The 24,398-nt window shown below is 39.4% G+C and overlaps 1 protein-coding gene across 5 annotated transcripts in view; it reads right to left on the bottom strand.

The window, feature by feature from the left end:
• Positions 1–24,398, bottom strand: part of LOC148823179 (histone deacetylase 9) — a 178,701-nt gene that overhangs the window by 140,316 nt on the left and 13,987 nt on the right. For 2 of the 5 annotated variants that reach the window (XM_088928544.1, XM_088928537.1), the window contains exons 1-2: positions 11,458–11,544; positions 7,853–7,996 (exon numbers count right to left, since the gene is read on the bottom strand). The exons of the other annotated variants lie outside the window; for them this stretch is intronic. In XM_088928544.1, the coding sequence (XP_088784670.1) occupies positions 7,853–7,996; positions 11,458–11,473 (160 nt within the window). In that variant the 5' untranslated portion in view covers positions 11,474–11,544. Of the gene's footprint in view, positions 1–7,852; positions 7,997–11,457; positions 11,545–24,398 lie in introns of those variants that run through there. 5 annotated transcript variants of the gene reach the window in all.

The raw sequence follows: 24,398 nt of genomic DNA, 5'->3' as shown, positions 1-24,398 counted from the left end.
ATTAGCGTAGTTAACTGGCCAAATTGTCTCCAGTTCTGCTGTGGAATGTTCTCAGTTTCTCAGTGTCCTTTTTACAGAATGTTTTAATTAGAATGAAATACAAAAACTCAGTTGCTGGCCATCAAAGACACAGGAAGTACAGTAGTATAATGCTGCACTGCACTGCACTCTTACAGAATAGCAGTGTGAATCACTGGGTAAAAAGATTAGCAGTCAGGTGCTCGAGTGTGTTTAATCGGGTATTTATTTGCTTAGATCCTGTTTGAAAAGCAGCCAGTATTCTGTGGGGACTGTGAAGGAACGGCTTGTGTATATTGATGGAAGGTGTTGGCTTAATCAATGTCTCTCCATTGCCAGGTGGCAAGATTTAACCCTGGCAGAATATACAGTACCAATTCAGAGAGGCATAGATGCTCAACAAGCATCTGGTTTTAAGGAAGAACTAATATTAACTTTCTTGTGTTTTTTTCCTGGCATTATAAGGATAGTAATAAAGATATTATATCATTTACAAGGATATTTATATCCTTTATAAAGATAATGATAAGGACAATAATACACTGGCGTGTGGGTTAATTGCTTCCCAGCTGCTGAAAAGTGGGCAGAATAAGATTACAACCCTTTCCAAATTTAACACCTAGAGCTAATCGGATATTTCACAGGATACTGCACTCTTAAAGAAAACCGTCAGCAGGAGTCAGCATGATTGGTCAGGACTGGTGTGCACTGAGGTATGCACTGACTACATGCCTTTACAAGCACAGTTCATCTACTGTTTTAATTCTGTCAGGCTCGACTAGCCAAAAATAGATGACGTGGTGATAGGCGTTTTCTTAGAATATTAGACATAAAGCAGGTCATACTGTTTTTCACAAACGTCAGTGTGCATAGCTCTGCAAACGGAACATCAAGACCTAATGGAACAAACTGACTCTTTTCTAATAGGGATTCTATAAATGAATGTGCATGCCTCAATAATTACACCCATTTATGGTATTTTTCTTCTGTACACAAGAGAAAGAATTATTCTTCCTAAAATAATTCATGACAGAGAAAAAAAAAACATGCATAAAAATAATACAGTTCAGAACTTCTGTTTTGATTTTAAGGAAAACATCATAAGGGATGGAAGAAGACTTAAATGTTTAGGTACAGAATATTGTAAATGGAATTTTATCATGAAAAACGGGGACGAAGCACCAGAACACACTGTATAAGAGATAAAATGTGTAGAAAAAGGACTATAACTGCAGGGATAGTCTGTCTTAATGATTACCTTCATTCATGTGATGTGTTTCAATAAATTACCTTCTCCTCAGTTTTAATAGAAACTAATCTGTACAGTTTCCTGTACAGGAACTGTAAATAGGTTCATTTGTAAAAAAAAGACTGTGTAAAAATACTTTTTGCAAATAAGACCATGATAAACAATGTCTTTTTATTATTTAAACCAATAAATAAGTTATTGGTAAAGTGAATATTAGAGCATAGTGACCAACTGTACCAGACTTTAAGGAAATATTTCAGGTAGCATTGCAAAAATGGGACGTACCACCTTTCAGTCTGACTGCTTTTTTGTCTAATATTCAGTACAGGATACTTCCATAACTCATTTTCCATTTATGAAACACATAGGAGGCACTTTGTCTTCCGTAGGCTTTGTTAAGGAAAAAGAAAATAAGTTATGGGGATTGTAAGGAATTGTGACTTGGACCACATGCTGGGCAACTACAAAGCTCCTTTTATAATAAAATCCAAATTTATCTCGAGCGTGGGCAGCGGTCTGGATGATATGATTTCTTTCCAGCAACGGCCGCTCTGTGTTTTTGCAAGAGAAAGTTTAACCCTCACAGCTGTGAGCGCCAACCACAGGCCATACCCCGGCTTGAACTCAGGTACGTGCTTATTCTGACACTGATGGTGCCTTCTTTTTCAGAGCAATCTGTAGAGGCAGTTTCCGAAGGCGTGTTTCTCGTAAAAATTGCACGACGCTGAAAAAAAAAGAGGAAGAAAGCAGATTCTTGTTCTGAAATGGGCAGTGGGTATTTACTTGTACGTATGGCGTCTGATAAACAAAGGAAGAATAAAAATCACAGAAGCGTAGAGCAATATAGCGGTTACCACAAAGGAGCTCGAACAGCAAGCTGCAATTTGCTGTTTCAGGAAGGAGTGGGCCATCAAATCCAGCGGACTGAGAAACACTGCTACAGACCATAATTATCGCTTCTCGTTGCTTCCCACTTAGTGTAAAAAAACAAGGTTATTTCAGACTTGCATTCTTGCCTCACTTTCAGTGGAATTCCCTGTTTAGTGACGAAAAGGAGAAGTTGGAAAAGGTCATGCTTTTCTATAAATAACTGAAATTTGGAAAGTTTAAACTCATATTTCAGCGTTTCCTCTTTAAAAATCCACAAATCTCTTTCACTATGAAAACCTGTTCAACCAGCCGAAAACATCATTCTGTACCAGCATCTCAAGGCTCCTACCCAGAGTACCGTCTGAGCCACCAGAGAAATCCTGGACTTGCTGATGAAGATTAGCAAAGGCTTAGATACTGTATTTAAAACAACAAACAATAGCCAAAGAAGTGAAGTTGTGTTTAATTTCATTGTTAGTCTCTTTTCTTCTTATGAAACCACATGAAACTAATGTTCTAACATTATATCTCTTTCAGAGCTTTTATTATTAGCATAGTAAAAGGAATGAAGTCTAAATCGGTGTAGGTTCTAAATTTTTTAAAGGTTGCCATTACTACTGTACTTTCAGCTCTTAGGTTTACAGAACCAAACTTGCTCTGTCCCTCATTTTAAAATAATACATGGCTAAACCTTCTATACGACTTTATTCAATTTTAATGTTAAACAGGACCTAAATTGCACGGAAGTCTAAACTCATCAGGCTACATTCACCTGACTGGTGCTAGAGATCACATTACACCAGTTCTTTAACATCTGCTTTATCTCCCAATTTTTCTTTTTTTTTAACTTTTTATTTAGCATTGAAAAGATTTACAAACAGAACATGTCCAAAACAGCAATATAAATGTTTGCCTTCGTCTTTCATTTTTATTACATTATGTTCGTACATACTTATAAAATAAACCTCCCATTTTGTTTTCATATTGATTTTGACTAACCACAGTTACCTGAAGTTAACTAACAAGCCATTCCACAGCTCTGTGCCATCCCATTTCACAGATTTCCAAATGCAGCATTCACCCTGCCTACACCTAACCTTTCATGGGCTCAGGAATCCTGAGTTCTCCTAGCATACTAGAGGAACAGCGAATGACAGGTTATTAAGTCCACATCAACACCAGCCATGCTAGATATTCAAAACTCATCATCAACTTTGTGAAGGGTTTTAATACAGCTAGTGGCCACATTCAATACTATACTTTAGAAACAAACTTTAAAACCACAACTCTTTGCATTTTAGGGTCTTTGCGTAAAAACAGCTGTTTTCTGATCATTATTTGGGGGCTGAAGTATCACAGTTAGTGCTGATAACATGGTATTCGTAGACAGACGGGCTGACTGCTTTTAACAAGCTTTAGACAAAGATCTGTGCTGTTTCTCATCTCCAAAAAGGGGATTGAATTCTATAAATAAGTGTGGGATTACACACTGCATATTTGTATACCTCAGAAAAATCTAATACTGTAAAACACTGTACAGAATCGCCTTATAAATGGCCCTTAAGCTTCTGATTTGCAGATTGTATAACAAGGATCCTGGAAAAATCCCAGGATCCAGACAGAATCTGTGAGAAATGATACAAATCCAGCTTCTCCCTCAGCAAGTGAAGGCAATGGAGATGTACAGTAGCTACTGGAACTGACAATCAAGGAAGTGACAAATCCTACATTCATGAAGGTCTGAACCCAGATGGTGAGGCTGACAAGACAGAATCAGTCAGAGAGGACTTAGTCCTGGGTTATCAAATGAAGCCAAATACAACAGCCTGTCCAGACAACTCCATTTAACATCCCCAATCATATTTGCTGGAAACAGTCAAAACTTGGGAGCTCAAGGCAGCAGCTCTTAAGACAACAACATGGCATAGACTGCCGATCAAACACTAGTAACAGAGTGTGAGACTCTTCACTCAGGAGCACTGCCAGGGAGGCCCTGAGTCAACAGCAGTGTGTCATCTCCCTGGACACGAGGTGGCTGCCATCATCCCGAGAGGAGACCAGCTGCCATTCAGACACAGGACCTACACCTGGAGGAATTGGGAATCTCAGAGCTACGTGGGTCAGATTTATACAACATTCAAAGGGCACAGCGCTAGGAACATGCAACAGGCCACCTACAGTAATTAGGATGCAGGCTTATATATTGAATTCAGGTACAGTATCTACTGTATGTGTAATGCAAGGAAGGGGTTATATTTTTGTTTTCCACACGGAGATTGGGATGTCGTTCTTGGACTTTCGGCCCTTGCCGCTCCTGTCCTGCCAGTTCGTCCCTCACTGCCTGGGCGCGAACCCGGGTCTCCAGTGTCACTCAACAGGGAAGTTGCCGATTGAGCTAAAGGAGACTTCCCCCAGCCCAGGCTTGTAATGGAAATGGTACTCATGGCTAACAACTGCTTATTCAGCTTATTTGCCCCCAAGAGAGAACGCTGGTGCAGAATGCCCGCTGTGCGTCTCCCAGGTGGGGCTGCTGGTGCAGAGTGGCCCCTGTGTGTCTCCCAGGTGGGGCTGCTGGTGCAGAGTGGCCCCTGTGTGTCTCCCAGGTGGGGCTGCTGGTGCAGAGTGGCCCCTGTGTGTCTCCCAGGTGGGGCTGGACTTCAGCGGGGGATGAAGTGGCTCCCCTCTGATATGCAAAGCATTGTGGGATCCTCTGACGTGAAAATGCTAATTCTTTGTGAACTCTGGGTCAGCTCTGCCCTCAGTTAAATGTGTCAGTTTTGCCTTCTCTCAGTAAGAAGCAGAAAAAAGGTTTGAATCAGTGACCAACTTTTATTGTTGTTTGATCTGTATTAGCGTTATCTCTGAATAGCTTCTGTCTGTGTTGTGCAAGAGTTCTAAACTGCTCTCAAAGAACAATACATAATGCAGCACAAAGTCTTACACCATCGCCACCCAGAAACATGTTCTATCTTTATAAAAATTGAACTAATAGGCAAAAGCCTCTTGCCCTTCTGAACACTTTTTTTAGCCTGTGGTTTCATACTGCTGCTATCTCCAGAAAACAGATCCATTTTTTCCATCTATGCAGTAGCCAGATACAGGCACCTCAGACGGCTGTAATCTGTTACTCAATATACAGTACAGACTCACCTCTTCCACTTTTAACTGTAGATCAGTTTGCTCTCGCTTTTCAAAGCAGGGATTTGAGTAGATCCAATGCCTTGAATCTAGATATTTAACATCCAAATGCATGATACTGTATGTAGAGCTCTACCGATATACTATGTTTCTACATTTTTTTTTAATGTGATTTGAATGCACATACCCAGATAACCAGAGAGCTCCGATCCAGCACTGACTCCACATCAGTGGTTTCATCTCGCCAACGTAAAATTGTCAGCTTGACACCGTGGATCACTGTAGTTTATACCACATCAGGATATACAGAATTTCACACATTTATGGGTAAGAAAATTAATTGGTTCTTGTTACAATACCAGAGAAACAGAGCCATCCTGCAACTTCTAATTCTACTTTCTGCATTTAAATAGATGTAATAATTGTATGTACTACATCTATTATCTATCCATATTATTTATTACATCATTTTATTGCATTTATTAAATATAAATAGATTTACATTCAATAGGTTTTACTGTATTATACTGTAGATTATAGTATATATATATATTTTATATCATATATTTATAAATAAAATTATATACTTATTTATATCAACCTGTATTTTTTTTTCTCCTTAAAGACACTGATCTCAACGCACAGGTTAAAGAGAAACAGATCTTAAAAACAGATTGACCTAATTGTCCTTTGGATTGAACACAGGCCATTTAAAGGTGCTTCATACACTATCAGGAATATACTGGGGGCAGCTCAAGTGCAGCTCAGCCCAGCCACACTGACTGACAGCCATCGCTGGCCCCTGCTTGCTGGCTACCTGGAGTATAATTTTTATATTTGCATAAAATTAAAATAAATGTGGTACAACCCCCATACAAACATTTTTTACCCAATGGTGTCTTGCCCTCTCAAAATCAGCAAATGCACAGCATGACAGTCATGTAACCTTTTCTAGATCACACATAATTAATCTTCGAACCTACAGGCCCCAGAAGCCAACATTTCAATCCAGCTGTTCGCAGCACTGCCACTGTTTTGATCCTCAGCTATTAGACCCATATTGTTGAGCAGACATGATTGAAGACATTATTGAGTTTCAGCTTCCACTAAGGACAGCCTAATATAGCCCTGCCACATGTAGCTGTCCCTCTGTGGAAAGATGATGTCAAGCTTGCAGCTCAGCGGGCTGGTAAGAGACATGCCAACAATTCCGTGTTCAGTGACAGTGCAGATCGAGGGAAGGCCTCCTGCCTCAGAGACAGTGGCCAGGGCAGTGCAGTTACCACAAGCTGTAACCATTCTGCACGGCAGACAGCAGCCATGATAGCAACCTGTAATGTGTGCTAATTCATGGGATTGACTTCTCGGAAATGACTGATCGCTTGTGTGATTTCTTTCAAACTAAGGCCAACAGAACAGAACGTATTAAACTTTAAAGTTGGAGGGCATCACTATCATTTAACAATGCTGATTATCACAGGTTTTCATTTGGAAATTCCTGAATTCAGAGGGGCCCTAATTTTAGACAGAAATATTTACTGAGTGAACACAGGCAGAGCTCAGGCCACAGAAACCCTTCTCGACCTTAACCTACGTTAAAGAAAAAACCTTCACAAAGGAAAAATGCCTCTGCCAGGAACATACTTGTAGTTTTGTGGTTTGTCTTGGTTTACATAATCCTAAACTGCCAAACCCTTTTTGGAGTTCCTAATGGTCTGTGTTTAAAGCTAAGCACCACAAGTCCCAGGTGGTTAACCTGGGTAAGTGCCTGTTCTGAGAAGCAGAATGCAGGGGGAATCCTGCTGCCCACAGATCCCTGGGTCAGATCCAGCTGTGCCAGTAGCTCAATGTTAGATTCTGGCTACATAATCAACAAGAGACAGGACAGGTTGTTATAGAAGTGAAAGAATTTAATGTGTCAACTAAAAGTTACACCTTAGGTAACTGAAACTGCAGTTTAATTACTCCACCTGGCAAATATGAGGCTTCTGTGAGGTGTAATGTGAGCATGTCATTCCAGGAAGGAGGATGTTTTGTTCTACAGTATATGTATCCAGCATGCGGTGCTGTCAGGGGCAGAATACAGGAGTGAGGGCTCTGGACTCCTCACTGGAAGGCTGTGGGTTCAGGAACCCAGTAGAAACACAGCAGCTGGATCCCTGAGCAGAGTCCATTAACTTGATTACTTAGTTGTATAAATGGGCACTGATCTGTCCTTTTGAGCTGCCAGCTTCAAGTGTGGGCTTGAGGACCTATTCTGTCACAATAATGGGCAATGTGTGATAGCGTTTGTAAAAAGGCTTCTAAATATGACAGATAGCCAAACTGTAAAAGCTTAACTGCCAGAGTTTATAACAAAGAACAACGAGCCATCCTGTAAACACAAATATATCTAAACAGTATACTTTAAAAATGAATTTGAGTTCATATTTAACAAGCACTGTCATCGTTTTGAATCACAAGGATGGCAGTGCTTGTTAAGTATTAACTCATTCATATCAAAGATGTTATTGATACCTCTGGTGCTATGAAACAGATGCAGGTAGTCGGAAAGGTCAGCATCAAGAAGTGACTTACCAAAGCCCCAGTATCTGTGCCGCTGTATGGCTGGGACATGCAGGACAAGGGGTCTGTCTACATGCCTGTATTCCCTGGTCTGGATAAGTGATCTTTGGTAAGGCACATCAGCACTGTAACCAGGTCTCCTCCTTTCTAAAACAGCTTCGGCACAAGAATGAAAACACTAAATTTACAAGCAGGAAGTCTGTGTGGTATAAATTCAGAGGCCCAGCGCATGTATACCTGTCCTAAGTTCCTATGAATAGAGTTTGGGGTTTAAATGTCCTTCGAATAGCCTGCAACAACTGCAGTTGTAATGTGGTTTACATAAAGCCTGCATATGAACAAAAACATAGATGGTGTCAAAATAATTCTTTCAGAAACCCACATAAATTTTTTTAAAAATTCACCTATGTTTTTCATTAACTCAGGGGATTTCTGGTAATTTTCTCCATGGTACGTTGCCGGTCTCTGAGCTTCATAATAACACTACTGTTTTATCCACAACTTAATGTAAAGTGCACAGAGACAACTCAAACAGTGAGATAACTGTAAGGTGTGCTGTAATAAGCATTTTTTATAGTTTAGTCCAAGAAACATATGTATACTTTACTGTGTATTTTAATTTCTGCAGCATTTGCCTGCAAAAGCACTGAATGACAATTTCTTTAAAAACCTCCTGATTATGTTTAGTCTTAATCAGGTTTGTGGTTACAGCCTTTTATAAATACATTTTCAGTTTTCATCTCAGCCAGCAAGAGGTCAGCAGCCACAGGCTTTTTAAGAAACTCATGAACATTAGCACACATAGCAGACTATACAGTTGCATCTTATCGATTAATTAAAATATTTCAAACTTATATTTCAAACGAGTCAAAGGAAATGATGAACAAAAATACAGATCAAAGAATATTTCAGCAAAGTTCTCAGTGTGAAACAAATACATTGCAATGTTAGTAATGAGCATGGCATCCTTGAACATTAACAGTGCGGGCAGAGCCAACGCACAGACCTAAGCTGCCTCTGAACAGACTGCTGTGGGCTGTTCCACCACTCTTTCTGTGCAGCTGCAGCCAAGCTGGCTGGTCCCAGTTGTCTTGTGTTGTTGGCATTGTTGAGCTGGTCCCAAAGCAGCCATACTGATATTATTGTCATCCTAGCATGGTGTGGTTAGACATTGTCCTGCTGGAATACCGAGACTTCTTGATTGGCTAGCAGGAATGGGAAAGCTGCTGGCATAGCTTGCACACATCATCTTCTGCCAGACCTGTCAAGGGCAAAATACAATTCATCTGCCACCTCCTCACACATGTTTGCCCCACAGAAGATGACTATTTTGTCACTTCATTATCAATATTTTATCCCCGAATGTCCTCCAGGCATGCAGATCCTTTTCACAGACAGTGAGCTTCCTGCCCAATCATTCTTCCAGTTATTTCTCATCTTGCAGCCTTTAGATGATTATGCAGATGATTCAGATTTCTCAGATGGATGTACAGTAAGTGTCCAGTGAAGCTATGGTGATTCTCTGTTTTCCACAATGTGGCCTTTTCCTCACACATCTGGTTTCCTGGTTTCTCTGAGCTATTCTGCTGAATGTTGCACAGAGCTTGTCTCAGAGACAGGCTGCCTTCAATCATGCCAACAGCAACCAGATGACATTCGTTGCTCAAGTGAGGTCCAGTCATATCCTTTGCTGTTCTTGTATTGATATCATGCCTTTTTGTATTTTAACTAAATCAAAACATCAAATGCTAAATGCCTGTCATTTTTATAAAATCCTGTGATTTGGGCCCAGTATGTTTAAAATGTCAATAAAATTAAGCATGTGTCCAAGGAGACGTTGATGTAACATGTGGACTACTGTGTTGTCATTGTGGATCTGTAAATTCTTCTTTCAGAACTTGATCAACACTGCATTGCCTGTATAGCCACTGTAATGCTGTGATCAGTCTCAACTTGTGGCAAGTCTGCAACTTAAATATCCTAGGACTTCGTCGTACTGCATCACTGCTCTTAAAACAATAAGAGGCTTGCACAATACATTCTTAACATTAAAAAAGCAGCAAGAAAGCACGCAAATAATAATCACCCAAATATTATTTTCTATCATAAAATATAAAGTTCCAGTATGTGCTCATTAAAAGGCTGGAACTCTAGTCAGATGAACCTTCGGGCCTGAGAATCTCCTACGTGGAATATCCACGCCACACTGCACCAGCTCAGTTTGTTAGTGTAAAACACATCTATGGCCAGTTATTTCTAAACCGGAATTTTCCAGCAATTAAAGAAATGACAAAAAAAAAATATTTGTTTCCTTAAGGAAAGCATACTTACACAAGTGTGGTGTTCTTTTTCATTTTTTCAAGGGGATATATGTAAGGAGAGGTTTTAAATTTAAATGAATCTAGGGGTGCAAGCCACATACAGTTATATGCATCTTGTTCAGTGTGCAAAGCTATGGAGGGAGTTTTAGATGACCAGTATTTCAAGTAAATATCACTGCATTACAGCGCCGACCTCTGGTTCCCCTGCTTCTGCAAGAATGAAGCAACTCTTCGAGGCACATTTTGCATTTCTGTTTGTGGGATCAGAAAGTAGTGCAGTTCCAGCACCAAATGCTTTTGTTTAGTCATACAATCTGAAAGTGCAACTGCCTTGAATGGGACAGCTGTCTTTCAGCATCAGGTCTAGTCGATTATGAGTGGAACCAAGAGGGGAATAATCATAGACTGAATCAAAGTTGTGCAACTTTAATGCTTAACGGTGCAGTGTTAGAAGGACTGCGTTTAATGTTTTGCAAGTACTACAGATACAGTGTTAATAAAAAGTTGTTTACATTATGCAGTTTCAATTTGTCCTAAGTTCTCTAATTTCCCAGGATCAAATCAGAAGGATAAGTACAAGCTAGAGTTGGCCCAAACCTTTCTAGGCAGTGTGTATCCATTCTTTATCTACTGAAAACATTATTTATTTTGCGTGGCCACTGAGGTTTATATTTTAAAAAAAGAAAAGAAAGTCTGCCTTGCGCTCAAATCCAGGGAGCTGCTTTTGGTCTGTATCTCTCTATGTACAGTAAAACCACTTCACAACTCGCAAGCTGAAAATTAAGTTTTACTTACGGGTTTTTTTGTTTTTTTTTTAAGACTGCCTGCCACATAAATTATAAAAAAGTTGCGCAAGTGCAGTATGTAATTGAAATTGAAAGCCTAGAGAGTAACACGAAAACACAAGAAAGCAACAGAGAAGTGCAAAAGCACAACAAATAGCACAGCAAGCTGCTGGGGCTTTAAGAAGACGGTCTTTACTATCAGTTTGGATTTGGTGCAGCACACAAGACTGAACCGCAAAAACATTACAAATACAAAATATGATAAACAGCTACAATATTAAGGAATTAAACAAATTACAGCACACCATTCAGTCTAATGTTATTTGAAACCTGGTTTTTAAAAATCTGCGATTGCACAGTATTAAACACACTGGATAAGCAAGGCTTGTCAAACATTAGAACCATTTCACCTTTCAGAAGAAATACAACAGTGGTATTAAACGTGAAATAAAAAAAACTTAAAATGAAAAGAAAGAAATGAAGATATTAATATATATAAGTGCTAACTTACCTGTCCTACTTTTCATGATCTCCCTTTTCTAAGGTAACTCCTACTGATAACACTGCGTGGTACACAAAAGGCTTAACTGGACTCATGTATCTCCTAGTATAAGCAGAAACAATTAAAGGAAGTGGTTAGCCCATTTGCTAGTTTTGTCACTCCCTCTGACAAAACAGATGAAAACACCTTGTGTTTTTATTACAACAAAATTGAAGTGACTGATGTGCCTTTTCTTTTAAAGCTATAAAGGACTTTTTTCAAGTGTTGGCTAAGAATTGTAGCTTCCAGTCTAGCCCTTTTCTCACAGGGAATATAAAAAATGAGGGTTCAGTATTTTATATAAATAAGTTTGTTCCCCATGACAATATAAAGTAATTATTTTTCCAAAGGGATAAAATCCCTTGAGGTGCAAAATCTCATTTTCATCTGCCCTTAACCTTCCTAAGAACAAAGTACACCGCAAACTGTTGACCCTGAGACAATGAGAATTTATCATAGAAAATGAACTGAAAACTTTGTCCAGAACCACAAGAACATAAAACAGGTTAAAAATGAGAGGAGCAATTTGCCCATCTAGCCCATTATGGTTGTTACTAGTTAACAGATGCTCATTCGGTTGTTACTAGTTAGTTGATTAATCTAGAAAGAGGTCTGGACATCACTTTCAACAACATGGCTGAGAAGCTTGTTAGAGACTCCCACAAGCCTGTGGGTAAAGAAATGCCTCCTGCTCTCCACATAGTTTTGACCTGTGTTTCGCTGCTCATTCTGAAGAAATCTGCTGGCTGGGCTCTGTCTGTGCCTTCAAAAGGAAGACTCCACCTCTTCCCAGCTCTTGGGGATGAAGCCCAGGCCACAGCAGTAAGGATCCCAGCCACCTGACCGCCCGGGGGTATCACCCATCTTTCACTATACTGTATGAAGAGCATATAGTTAAAGATCTGCAGCACATTAACTTGATCCAGAGCCTCCGGGAGAGTGACCAGGACAGCAGAGATGCTGCCCATTGGAAAAGCAGCACAGCTGGCCAAGTGCTGCATAACCTCAGGTAAGAAACCTCAGCCCCATTCCAGTTTATCCCAAGGGACTGGGTCAGAAGGTGGCTCCAGCTCTTATTTACTGCAGGTTATTTAGTGCTTTGATCGCGTTAATTGACCTCAGACCTCAAACAGGTGCACTGTGGCCTCGAAGACAGTAACTGAAGACCTCTTTTATAAATAATCTGCAAACAGATGCACAAAATGCGAGTCTATGCAAGAAAGCCAGAACCTTATGCACCTCTACATCAGGAGCATCAGTTGAGAGATTGAGAGGCGTGGTTGTCCTTGCAACTTCAATTTAGAAAAGTCGAGATCCTCAAGATTCAACTCTGGCCAACATGTTCTGCATCCCAGCATCATCCTTGCCACCCTTTCTCATGCCCCCGGAGAGGGGTGACGGATATCGCTTGGGAACATTTCTGCTCCTCGACTGGAAGCGCTGCTTTGCATTTTTAGTCCTACGGTGACTGCATACAGTGCCATTTTTTTATTGGTACACTGCTCTACATGCACACACTCACAGTACCACATTGGGTTTCGTTCTGACATTCTTTTGATGATGAAAACATTGGGTAAAATGCTTTTTGCGTTTCATTGCACACGCGCGATGCTTTGGTGCGTTTCATCACAAAGCCTTCCCGTCTCCTGCAGGTTGTTCACATGCTTCTGTAACCTTTAATGTTATCTCTTAGAAAATATTTTATGCTGGATTTAAAAAAAAAAATATACAGAATAACGGAGCACATTATAAGCTTGTCACATTTATTCTGGAAAAGGAGAATGAATTACTGGTAATAAAAGCACATTTGTTTCTGAAATATTTTGTAGGCAAAAACTGTGTGAAGACCTGGCAGATGCCTTTAAGGACACAAGCTACCAAAAATAAAAACACAGGAGCTATTGGTCCATATGGCTGACAGCTCACAATGGGATTAAGTAAACATCTACAGAGATACTTCATGTTTAATTATGTATGCATATCAGTCTTGCTTCTATTTATAACACAGCGAGATGGGTTTGAAATCAAAGTGTTATGGTTTATAATTCTTGCCAAGCAAACAACAGGGAGACTACATAATCTATTTAACATCTGTTGCAAAAATGAAAAATAGTATCAGGCATAAGCAAATTGGTTGGCTATGGGTCTATTTAATGTATTTTTTTACCTGTCCTTCTTAATAAAAATAGCCATTAGCTTTGTTTTTTTTCCATGAGTGCAGAAAATGGTTGGTAGCAGCTGTATTATTATGCAAATGGAGCAAACTGAAATCATGTTTCTTTCAAGGTAAAGTGAAGAGACTGTTATATCCTATTCTGTGTACTCCCTGGGGCTATTTCAGCCGTGTAAACCTTCCAGTTATACCCAGGGTTTCGTTAAAGGTATATACCCTATACATGAGGTACTGTGGTTTCTTTCCATATGCATGCCACACAGAGATTGTCCTGATTTCTATGTCGTTGAAAGTAAATAACGACTCGCTCTCTGGACCTCTGAATGGGACACCAGTCCATCGCAGTGCTTAGCAAAGACTGGTCCCTGTTCATACAGTTGGGTGGACTGGAGCCACTGGAGTAAAGCACCTCACTCAAGGTACACCAGCAGAGTCTGCAGCAGCAGGAACTCGAACCCACAGCCATGAGTCCGAAGGCTTGCCCACTATGCTTTACCACCTCCCTGTACATGAGACTAGACAGACTTCATTTCATAATAAATCATTGTTTGTATTTCTTTTCATCCCAAAAGATCCAGCAGCATTTGACAAAAAAAGGAGGCCACCCCTTCATAAAAAAAGAGAATGCAACAAAACAGAACTGTTTTTTTTTCCCCAAAAGGAACCTTGAATGTTATAGCCATGACAAATGAGAAGCACAACATAATTAACGAGTTTCAACCAGCACAGGAATGGGAGTATTCAAACTGCTATTCAAATCACTGTGTCAGGACTGGGAGCATCGTTACAAAATATTCAATCACAGGAGCTGAAGAGGTATCACTTTTAAAATAGTTTAGAGCTGATGTGATAATTGAAAGATAATGTGACAAGTTATCACACCTTATGTCCAGATGTAGACCTTCGCAACTGTGAGGAGAGCGCTCTATTCTGCAGCTTTTATCATTTAAATCGAACGTTCAAAACTTATGGAAAACCAAGCTCTTTCATATTGGAAATAAGCAAAAGATCTTGTTTAAAAAGCAATTCTCTCTAAAAACAACAAAAATTCCAGCATACAAAAAGGAGTTTAGCTTCTTAACAAAAAAAACAAGTGATTAATTTATTTTTAATTAAGCTCTCTACATTGTGTTTGGCGAAAGATAAGCAGTTAATTCATTCTTTAGTGGTGATTTATTTGATTTACTACTAGAACAGCAGAAATGATTATAAGAAGAACTGAGAATCTTTTCTTTTTGAAGAACAAAAACATGCTTAAGATAATTGCTTAACAGGATAAATACCCATAACATTGTAAATTAATTTATCTATAAATTAACACATTTAAAAAAAAAAAACAGAATTACGGTAAGGAAAAAGTATATTTTGTGATATACAATTAAAAAACTATGATACCCCGGATCTTTGTAAGACATGAAAATTATATTTTCCTCAGACCTCTTGCTATCTTACCATGCTTGTTTTGCTTTTTTTTTTCCTCACTGTGCCTCAAAGTTGCCTTTAAAATCTCAGGTTGATATTAACCAAAGGCTTACAGTCTCAAAGTATAATGGATCTAAGACTATAAACTGAGCAGTGAAATGTGAAAACTGCCCCTTAGGCAAATGCATAATTACTATCATTAAACACATCATGATACACATTATACTGTACAAAGTTGTATTGTCCCACTGGCCAGTTTTGAGAAATACAGATTTTTTTTTTACCTAGGAAGACTCATCAAAAGATTTTCAGGGAGTGATTATTGACAGAAAGTTTTATTACCCATTTCTCCTTTCATGTTCATTATTAAGTACTGTAAGCAGCTTAAAATAACATTGGTAGGCTGGGCCTTATTCTTAAAGTAAAAGTAAAATATCTTACCAGCGTAAAACTTATTCCATGGATTATCTTTTTATTGCATGATGTCTTTATCTAAACCACGGGAATTCCAAATGTCATATCATTCTTGACAGTTCATCTTATTAAAGGACAAAGAAGCAAACTAATTATTTCTTTCAATCACTGACTTGTCTCACCCGTCTGACTCACAATGCAGGGAGCAGCACTGACAAACACAATGCTAGTTAGTTGCAATAACTAAAGACACATAATCAAATCAGAGTGTCGACAAACAAGAGCACATCAGACATGCAGGTCGTGTTACTGGGTAATACTGACACACAAGTTTTAAAAGTAAAGGATATTCATATACACCAAAAAAACAAGAATGAACAGTTCCATTCCGCAACACCTGTGATTGAACAAGTTTGCATCAGATATGTGATGGAATGCAAGTATTTCAAAAGCGTGTGGTGTAAGTCATCCTGCTCAGGCTACTCTTACTGCTTACTGAAGCTTGTTAGTGGAGGCTCACTAACACACTGAATGTGAGAGACACTGAATATGCTACAGTGTAGAAACATCCTGAAAAATGAACAAGTAAAAAAAACTACTGATGCCAAAACTATGAAGACACGGTAGAGGTTTCAGGAAAATAAAAACACTTTTGAAATGCAAAGCAATTTCTCGGCTGAAGTAACCCTGACAATCCTTCCTTTGCCACCAGGAACACTCGGATACCTGTCCTCACCAGCGTCCTCAGCAGGTTTGCTCTTCCACCACAGTTCTGTTTTCATGGATCATTCCATCACATAATGAGGAAGAGATGCAGGGTCATAAAGCTCCTTCCTTATATCTTGTACATAAAGGGAATACAGTACATACATGAAGGTTCTGTGCATCAATGGTATGCGTATACAGTAAATATTTTCCTAACTGTACAGATGTTTGTACATATAAATCTCAGCTCAAAGTTCACTGGCACGCGTGTGCACATTTCCACAAGGAATCTGCAAACCCACGTCTCAGATGAAGTTATTGGTTCTTGGAATCCCTCATGAGGTCACGTTTTTGTCTTCTTTTGCTTGAGACAGGTGAGTCTAGGTTTTTTAGGAAATGTACTCTTGCACTTCCACTCTCTTACATATAAATACTTGCCTGCTGAGCACCCCTCCCTCCACCCCACCATCACCCTTGCAGCTGCCTCCCTGGTTCATTCCTCATAAGTGAAGGGTGGGTTGACAGTCCTGACCATATGACCAGGGCTGTCATTTCCTCACAGTTAAGTGATCTTACCTATAAAGTTGTGTTCTGGGACCACTGTTCATCCTGATCCACAGTGAAAAAACATAAGAATGGGGACAGTGAAGTAAAATTTGTACTTATTGCTCTGTACAAATGAAATCTGTATTTCAGGTCACAGGATTAATATGAGGCAAAAGTACAGAATTTCAGCTTATGTTCATTTTGCACACACGGTTAGCCATGTTAGAACAATTTCATTTGTTGTGTTCCATATCCCCCCCATTTTAGGTGAGGAGAAGTATTGTCTGCTGGGGGAACTTGAACACACAACCCACCTGTCAGTGTCCAGAGTCTTACCCCAGTACCCCCGTGCTTTGCAGCCACCAGTAAAGTGAATGATCTTGTTACAAAAACAGGTGAAGTTGCAAATGGACAAAACGTTTTGGACAAAATTCGACAAAATTAAAGAAAGGGCACTTGCCTGGCAAAAGGAAATTTAACTTGAATGACTAAATGCAGGAAGCAAGAATGCCTCAGTATTTCAAATGGGTGGTACAGTAGTGAACAGGAATAAACAATACATGAGAAAGATTGAGGAGTTTATATAAGCATCGGTAAAACAAGGGCAACAAAGTTCTTCTAGGCATTGTTCAAATAGTAGAAATTAAATCATGATCAATCATGTTAAATTTCAAAGGAACAAGTGAAGGTTTATTCCATGCTGAAAAGAGAAGAAAAGAAACACAACGTTTCAACCATTGAGCCTTCTTTGGGTGTCCACAGCCAAACATTTCTTTTCTTCTCTTTTCAGCAGGAAATAAACCTGTACTTGTTCCTTTGCAGCCCACGCATGCTGACGCAGCTCCCTACTGGAACTACATGTTAAAATTATACACTGCATTAGTTTGTCCCAACTTAAGAAGGGTGACAACTTAGATACTGCCATTCGGTTCATACTGAGGTCAGTTTTGGTCACCATGCATAAGATATTGTGGACCTAAGGGCAGTAAAGAGGAGAGCAAGTTCACTTACTTCCTGACCTGAAATGAACGTGATATTCACAAAGTCTAAGAGAGCTTAATATCATTCTCCTGAAACACAAAATCAATTACAGAATTCAATCAGGTGTCTTAAATCCTGTCAGATCTCGACCAAAACAACTGCTGATGAAGGATCCACCCCCTCATTGCCTCCCAGCACCTGGGGTAGGACCACAGCAGGCCCCTCCTGACTGAACCGAACCCACGACCCTGCTGAGCGGATCACAGCTCAGGTGCTCCAGCTTGATGATGGAAGGATGGCCTGCAAGGCCTGCTGGACTGTGGCTTTCCAAGGCCCACTGTCGGCCACCCCTGATACACAGCATGCGTTCAAAATGCTTAGACATATGGATCACAGGACCACATTACTGACGTTTCACTGTTCTAGGGTCGGGTTGCTCAGACTGCATCTTCAGTAGGCTTCTGCTTTTTAAAGTAACCATGAGGGGTATTGAAAACTGCGCATTTAACATATTTTAGTCGTACTTTCAGGTTCTGTTTGCTGTACTCTCAATATCATATCTGGTATAATCTACTTCTCTTTATTACCGGCCCTAAAGCGAAACTACCCTTTCCCTAAAAAAAGATGTGACTGCAGAACAGAGAAGGCTCTGGCTTCCACATCCTCGCCACGTGCCACAATCTTCTTGACTGAAGAGGTTTTCCTTCCCTGATTGTACTGCTCTTCCTATTTATGCAGCGTTGCAAAGCCGGATAGGACTGTATTTCACTGGTTAAAACAACATCCATAGCTAAAGTTTCCAACGAACACGCTTCTGAAATAACCCTTCGAGAGTGAATCGTATTAAAGGCTGGGATTATAAATTAAACTGATGGGATTTTGTTCAAGCCAGTTTCAGACCACATCAAGACAATGACCAGATTTTTAATTAACTACAGAAATATACACTACACCATAAGGAGCAAAACAGAAGTGATCTCTCTGTGTTTTCATCAAAACACAGGTGGTTTTTAATGTTTAATTTCACTCAGAAGCTTAAGTCTTTTCTACATCACTTGAAATGCTACAGTACACCTTCAAAAAGGACAGCATGCTAACATGACTTGCGTAAATGCACATGTCAGAATTTCCTCGTCAGAAGCCTATGAGCACGTGTGGAAACAGTGGCAAGCCCAAGACCTCCTGGAACCCAAACTCTATACAGCATCTTCCATGGGCCTTTCACCCTCCAAATTTAGCTCTGGTTAAGAAGTGGCAAGCCTTCACTGGAGTGTATGACATCCTCTGACAGAATGTCATACCAAACACGCCTCATGACTCAGAGGAAGTTGTGACATATTGATGAGACCATTTCTTTCTGTTATTCTAAAATAAAGAAATAGAAACTGGGTTAAAATTAAAAACTGGATTACATTCTTTTTAGCAAATATTGTTTCCATATCATTTTCATTCTTTACATCTGATTGTGTTCCTAGGCTAGTGCGTATCTATACGTACTTAATTATACCGTATCACTCAGGTCTGTCCAATTACAAGCACGAGAGAGCGCAGTGTCAAGTGTTTCCTGCCTTTTAAATGTAATCAGGGTTTGACTTCGAGTAAACATTCTTCAGTTCAAGCAATAGAATTTTTCATGCAGCACTAATACCTAACAACAAAACAGCTGCATGCTCAACGCGTCTTTTCATTTCTCCATCTCTGCTTACTCTGTATGACATTAGAATTCCAAATTTCCACTTTCTTGCGAAACGATCAGTTTTAATTTGTTTTTCCATATTTGTCTTTTCCCATTGCAATTTGATTTGAAATAATCTGCAAACACATTTTCAATACTTTTTTGTTGCATATGTTGAATTTATCAAATCAAACTGTTCTCTGCTTTGATTTTTGAAACATGCCCCTGGCCTTATACAGTATGTCAGGATAATTTCACAGCACTGAGGTTCTCATTTGCTGGAATTTTATGGAACAAAAACTAAGAGGTGGTAAAGAAATCATTCAGTGAGAAATCCCAGAGCACTTTTCAATTCCTTCTTGTCCACAAATAGAAACAATGAAGCTGACAGGAGCTTGCAGACTCACACTTGACTAAAGAGTCTCTAAAACTACTGTGAAGCTAATTTCTCTTAAATTTCTTAGTAAATTATCTAAACTCAAGTGAAAGAACACAGATATTTCCTGAGGTAGAGATTGTCAAACAGTTCCATTTAATAATTGTGTTACCCACAAGTCAAACTGTGTGTTAGCACAAATGGCAAAGTGTGAACATATTTTGTTGAGGATCTGAAGATTTAAAAAAGGTTACATGATCCACACAATATTTTAACATTTTGGGATTGTACATTCAGATAAGAAAATTTCACAGAAACAAAAGATGGCTACAGTCCTCTGAAGACACATTTATCAACCCAACAGTTTGGGAAAAACAAATTAATGAATATGTCACGCTATGCAATAAAAGATCCCCCAGGCAGTACAAGCAATGAATTGAAAAATAAAAACTACAGCATGGCTGTCACTTCATCACAAAATACACCAGGAAGACACAGCTGGATGTCAGAATAGACGCTAACTGATAATAAGACTACTGGAGAAACATGTTTCCAGTAAGAAGACCCCTGCCTGCTTTAACACACTCCACCAAATCCCTGTTTTGGCAGCTATTGCTTTTGCATCTGCAAAAGTTTAATAAATAAAGGACAAATAAAATGTGTTTTTAAAACAAGGAACAATAGAAAATAAGAAAGGTCACAAACGAGAGGAGGTCATTTGGTCTATCTATGATCTATTACCTAGATGGAAGGTGACTGACCTCAGGGTCTCATCTGGCCGTTTCTTGAAAGAAAACAGGGCATCAGTTTGAACATGAATCTATTTTATCTTGCAAAACTAATTTTAGGATAGCTATTACTTTCTCATATTTAAAAGGTTCCTTTGTAAGATTTTTTAAATTCTGGGGAACACCCTTTAATGGGCATATTAAAATGCACATCAGATCCACTTTTTGCTGGTGTTCGAGTTCCTTCAGACACGTTTGTTGGTCTTCTAAAACAGACAGTGTGCACCTGCCTGAGACCAGCAATATTATGAGCCAATACCTCATGATAAAAAAGGTTAAAAACTATAAAAATTTCACAACATAAAGTGAGTGTATTTCAGGCTTTTTCTATTTCAGTGGCCAGATGGACTAAAAAAAAATGATGTTTTAGGCAAAAAGGATGTGCACGCTGTATTAATTATTCATTCCTTTTTCCGTCACACAGAAAAAATGTTTTAAACAGAAAGAAGCAATGGTCTCATATTTATGAAAGGAAAGCATTTTACGTTCATTCAAGATCTGGACTTTAGTTTCACAGTTACTTTTAATCCACACTTACTGCTAAATATTTTAGTATCATGTGTGATGGAGTGTTTTATGTATGGAGAACAAAAAAAGAGTTTCTCTTCTGTTTATTGCAGAGGAGGAAATTGAAGTTATCGTTACTGTTCTGGGAGACACTATTGTATGCACTGATAACACGAGACACTATCTTATCCACCTCAATTCAAGGACCTGCACATGTGTAGGTCACCTTAAAAAGTGGGTATTTGTATTAAACTCCATGCAGTCCTGCCTTTGCAGAGTGAGGTGATTTTTGTCTGTTACAATGGCATTAAGAAACTATATTCACTACCAAAGGATTCAGCTACAGGCTGGAGGAGGGGTGAAAGGCAGGGCTACAGCCTGGAGGAGGGGGTGAAAGGCGGGGCTACATGGAGTAGCTAATATTCAACGTCTTAAATTCAGATGCTGACCTCAACTTGAAATCAACTTGAAAAATGTGTCGATCGGTTGTGTGAAATTTAGTTTTAACCGATTAATGATTCTTAAAGTCTACTTCTCCACGGATTTTTGGTTTCCTATCCTTTTTCTAAATGAGAACCTTTCAAGGTGAACCTAAGCCATCTTGTTCCAGTAAAACACTACATAATCCAAATGACTTGCAAGAACCATACACATTTAAAAAAAAAAACTTTATCAGACTCAGGGGCAGAGGGCTGCTAAAATTATCCTGCTTTACAAATCAAACATTCTCTACTTCACAGATAACACCTGCCTACTCCAGTCACCTGATAAATTAGACACCATCTGTTACATTCAATTTTACAAAGAGTTTCCAAAGGATGTCCAGAACTTTTAAATGTTGCAAGGGTCTGCAGGATATTGAATGTGAAGATTAACTTTATCAGTCCTCTACAAAGATACTCTTTAACCTGCTTAACATTTACAACATATGGGACAAAGCCACATTCTCCTTCTTCACTTAGACCTTGGCTGCACTAAATCAAGATATTGAGAATTGCTGGAGATATTAATAAGTGATCAACATATTTAAAAATGTACATATGTTCTCTTGGAGCTGAGCATCCAAAGTCTCTGTGGATGTAAATGTGTCCTCAGGCAAGCATACAAAAACTAAAAATGATTTCCTCCAAAACGAAGTAAATTTTCATCTAATGTGCAAACAAAAATGAACTCTTAGTATGGATAAATTCAATGTCACTCTGTAACTAAAAAGTAATATTTGTGATGACTTTTAGCTGCTTTTTAAAGAATTGCATTACTTAACCTTAAGAGTAAGTCATAGAATAGTCCATAGGCCCACGCAAATGTTTTACAAAGCATTACAGGAAGGCTAGACATTTTTCTTGATCATCGCTGGTACTTTCCTTAAAAAGTCTATGGAAAAGACATGGATGTGGATATGGAACAAAAAGAGCATGATTTAGAGGTGTGGTAATTCAGCCCTCTTGCCCAATTGCAAAAAAGCAAAAATCTGTTGCAGCTTTGTGATCCCAAGGTACTTGTGTTTCAGCAATGGACATCATCAGGTAATGGTCTTGGGGTTTGCTTGTTGACAGCCTGACCTAAATTTGGACTTAATCCAGTTCTCTAATTTATAAACAAAAAACACATATCTGACAGCACCATCCTATTTTTTAGTCAATCAGAGGGTCAAACACGCTGAGCCTTTGTGGCAGTGTGGAGAAGGACAGCAGGCACAGTCATAAATGTTTCAAAGGAATTTGCCAAATAAAGGTACAGTACAAGTATACAGATAGCTCTGGTGTGCATCCAGGGATTAATCATCGAAAATCAATCCACTCACTGGGATTGAATAATTCCTAATTCCATGCCACGTACGCTCCATTCTGTCAACTCCACACTTCACACTACTCCATCCATCACCTTTCCTACTGCTTGTAGGGCTGTGTGGGAGCTGGAACCTATCTCAGCAAGCCACAAGCATAAGGGAGGATTCACCCTGGATGGGACGGACATCCAGTCACAGGGCAGACACACACTCACACCAGGGCTAATTTTCCCAGAAGCCGATTAATCAACAGCATGTTTCAGCATGGAACGTGGGGGGGGGGGGGGAAGAACCCACACAAGCTTGTGAAACTTCATGCAGACAGCACCCCAGGATGTGAACCTAGGACAGCACTGTTGCAAGGCCACAACACTTTCCACTGAGCCACCCTGAATCCACTGTGTGGTCTCTTCACATGGAAAGCGTTGCCACTGACTTGCGGAATTATTACCATACACACAAAAAAAGTTTTATAATAATGTTATAAAATGCACCATATAGCAAAGTAGATAGGACTGGATTTCATCACAGTACCTACTTCCACAATGTGAATGTGAGTAACTGTTCTTCAGAAGTACAGTACGAGTTTAAACATTGCACCACACATTGCATCAGGCCTGCCCGCGTCGGACTCTTCTGTCATCACAGAGGCATCGGTTTTACTATAGTACTGGAGCTGCCAAACAGGCTGATCCCGTAGACGGCGAGTTCATGCTGGTGGTGTCAAAAGAGAACAGAAGGATTATGCATTCAACCCACAATGCTGAGCTTGTCTGTGGCGTCACACGTAAGACAGGTTACGGTTCCGCGGGTCTTTCCTGCCGGCGGCTGTCAGGGTGTATAACGCTGCCCTAGGCTAGGACTGTTAGCCCTTCATTTGCTCCTCTATGGACAGCATGTTTACTCCATTGTACATTTTGCACATATTTTATTGTTTTTACAGTGACTATGATCAGCACATTTTGCACACACCTATGTATTTATTTATTTTTATTTATTTTGTTGTCTTTTGTTTTATAACTATTCTGATGTCTGTTTTGCTTGTCTTGGGCTGGACTGCTGTAACACATCAATTTCCCTACGGGATTAATAAAGTCTTTTCTATCTATCTTACCTTTGAAACTACACTGGTAAAACAGAGAGGGGAAGCTACAGTACATCATTTCACAAGGTGTTTGAAGACCCCTGCTGCCAGGTCTACACGGGCTGGAAGGCCCCCCGCATATCTGGAACCTTTCTTATGTTCCTACGTTGTTACACACAGACCGCCATGTTGTTACACATGAAGTTCATAACACCACACCAGTGATTTCTGTTACTAGGGAGGCTTCTTAGACAGGTATACGTTTTATCAACTGGTACTGTATCTTTTGATAAAACCATTGCTCCTACTGTATAGTCACAAATCCATAATACAAGTTTGCGGACAATGCAAAAAAGCATTTAATTTAATTACTTCAAATTACTTCAAAATAATTAAATAATCTACTAACACATTAAGGCCATAGACCAAGACTTAACTTCAGAGATCCCCG

The sequence above is a fragment of the Atractosteus spatula genome, chromosome 12, assembly GCF_055471065.1.
Source record: "Atractosteus spatula isolate fAtrSpa1 chromosome 12, fAtrSpa1.hap1, whole genome shotgun sequence".
NCBI classification, from domain to species: Eukaryota; Metazoa; Chordata; class Actinopteri; order Semionotiformes; family Lepisosteidae; genus Atractosteus; species Atractosteus spatula.
This window is presented reverse-complemented; position numbering and strand designations above follow the sequence as displayed.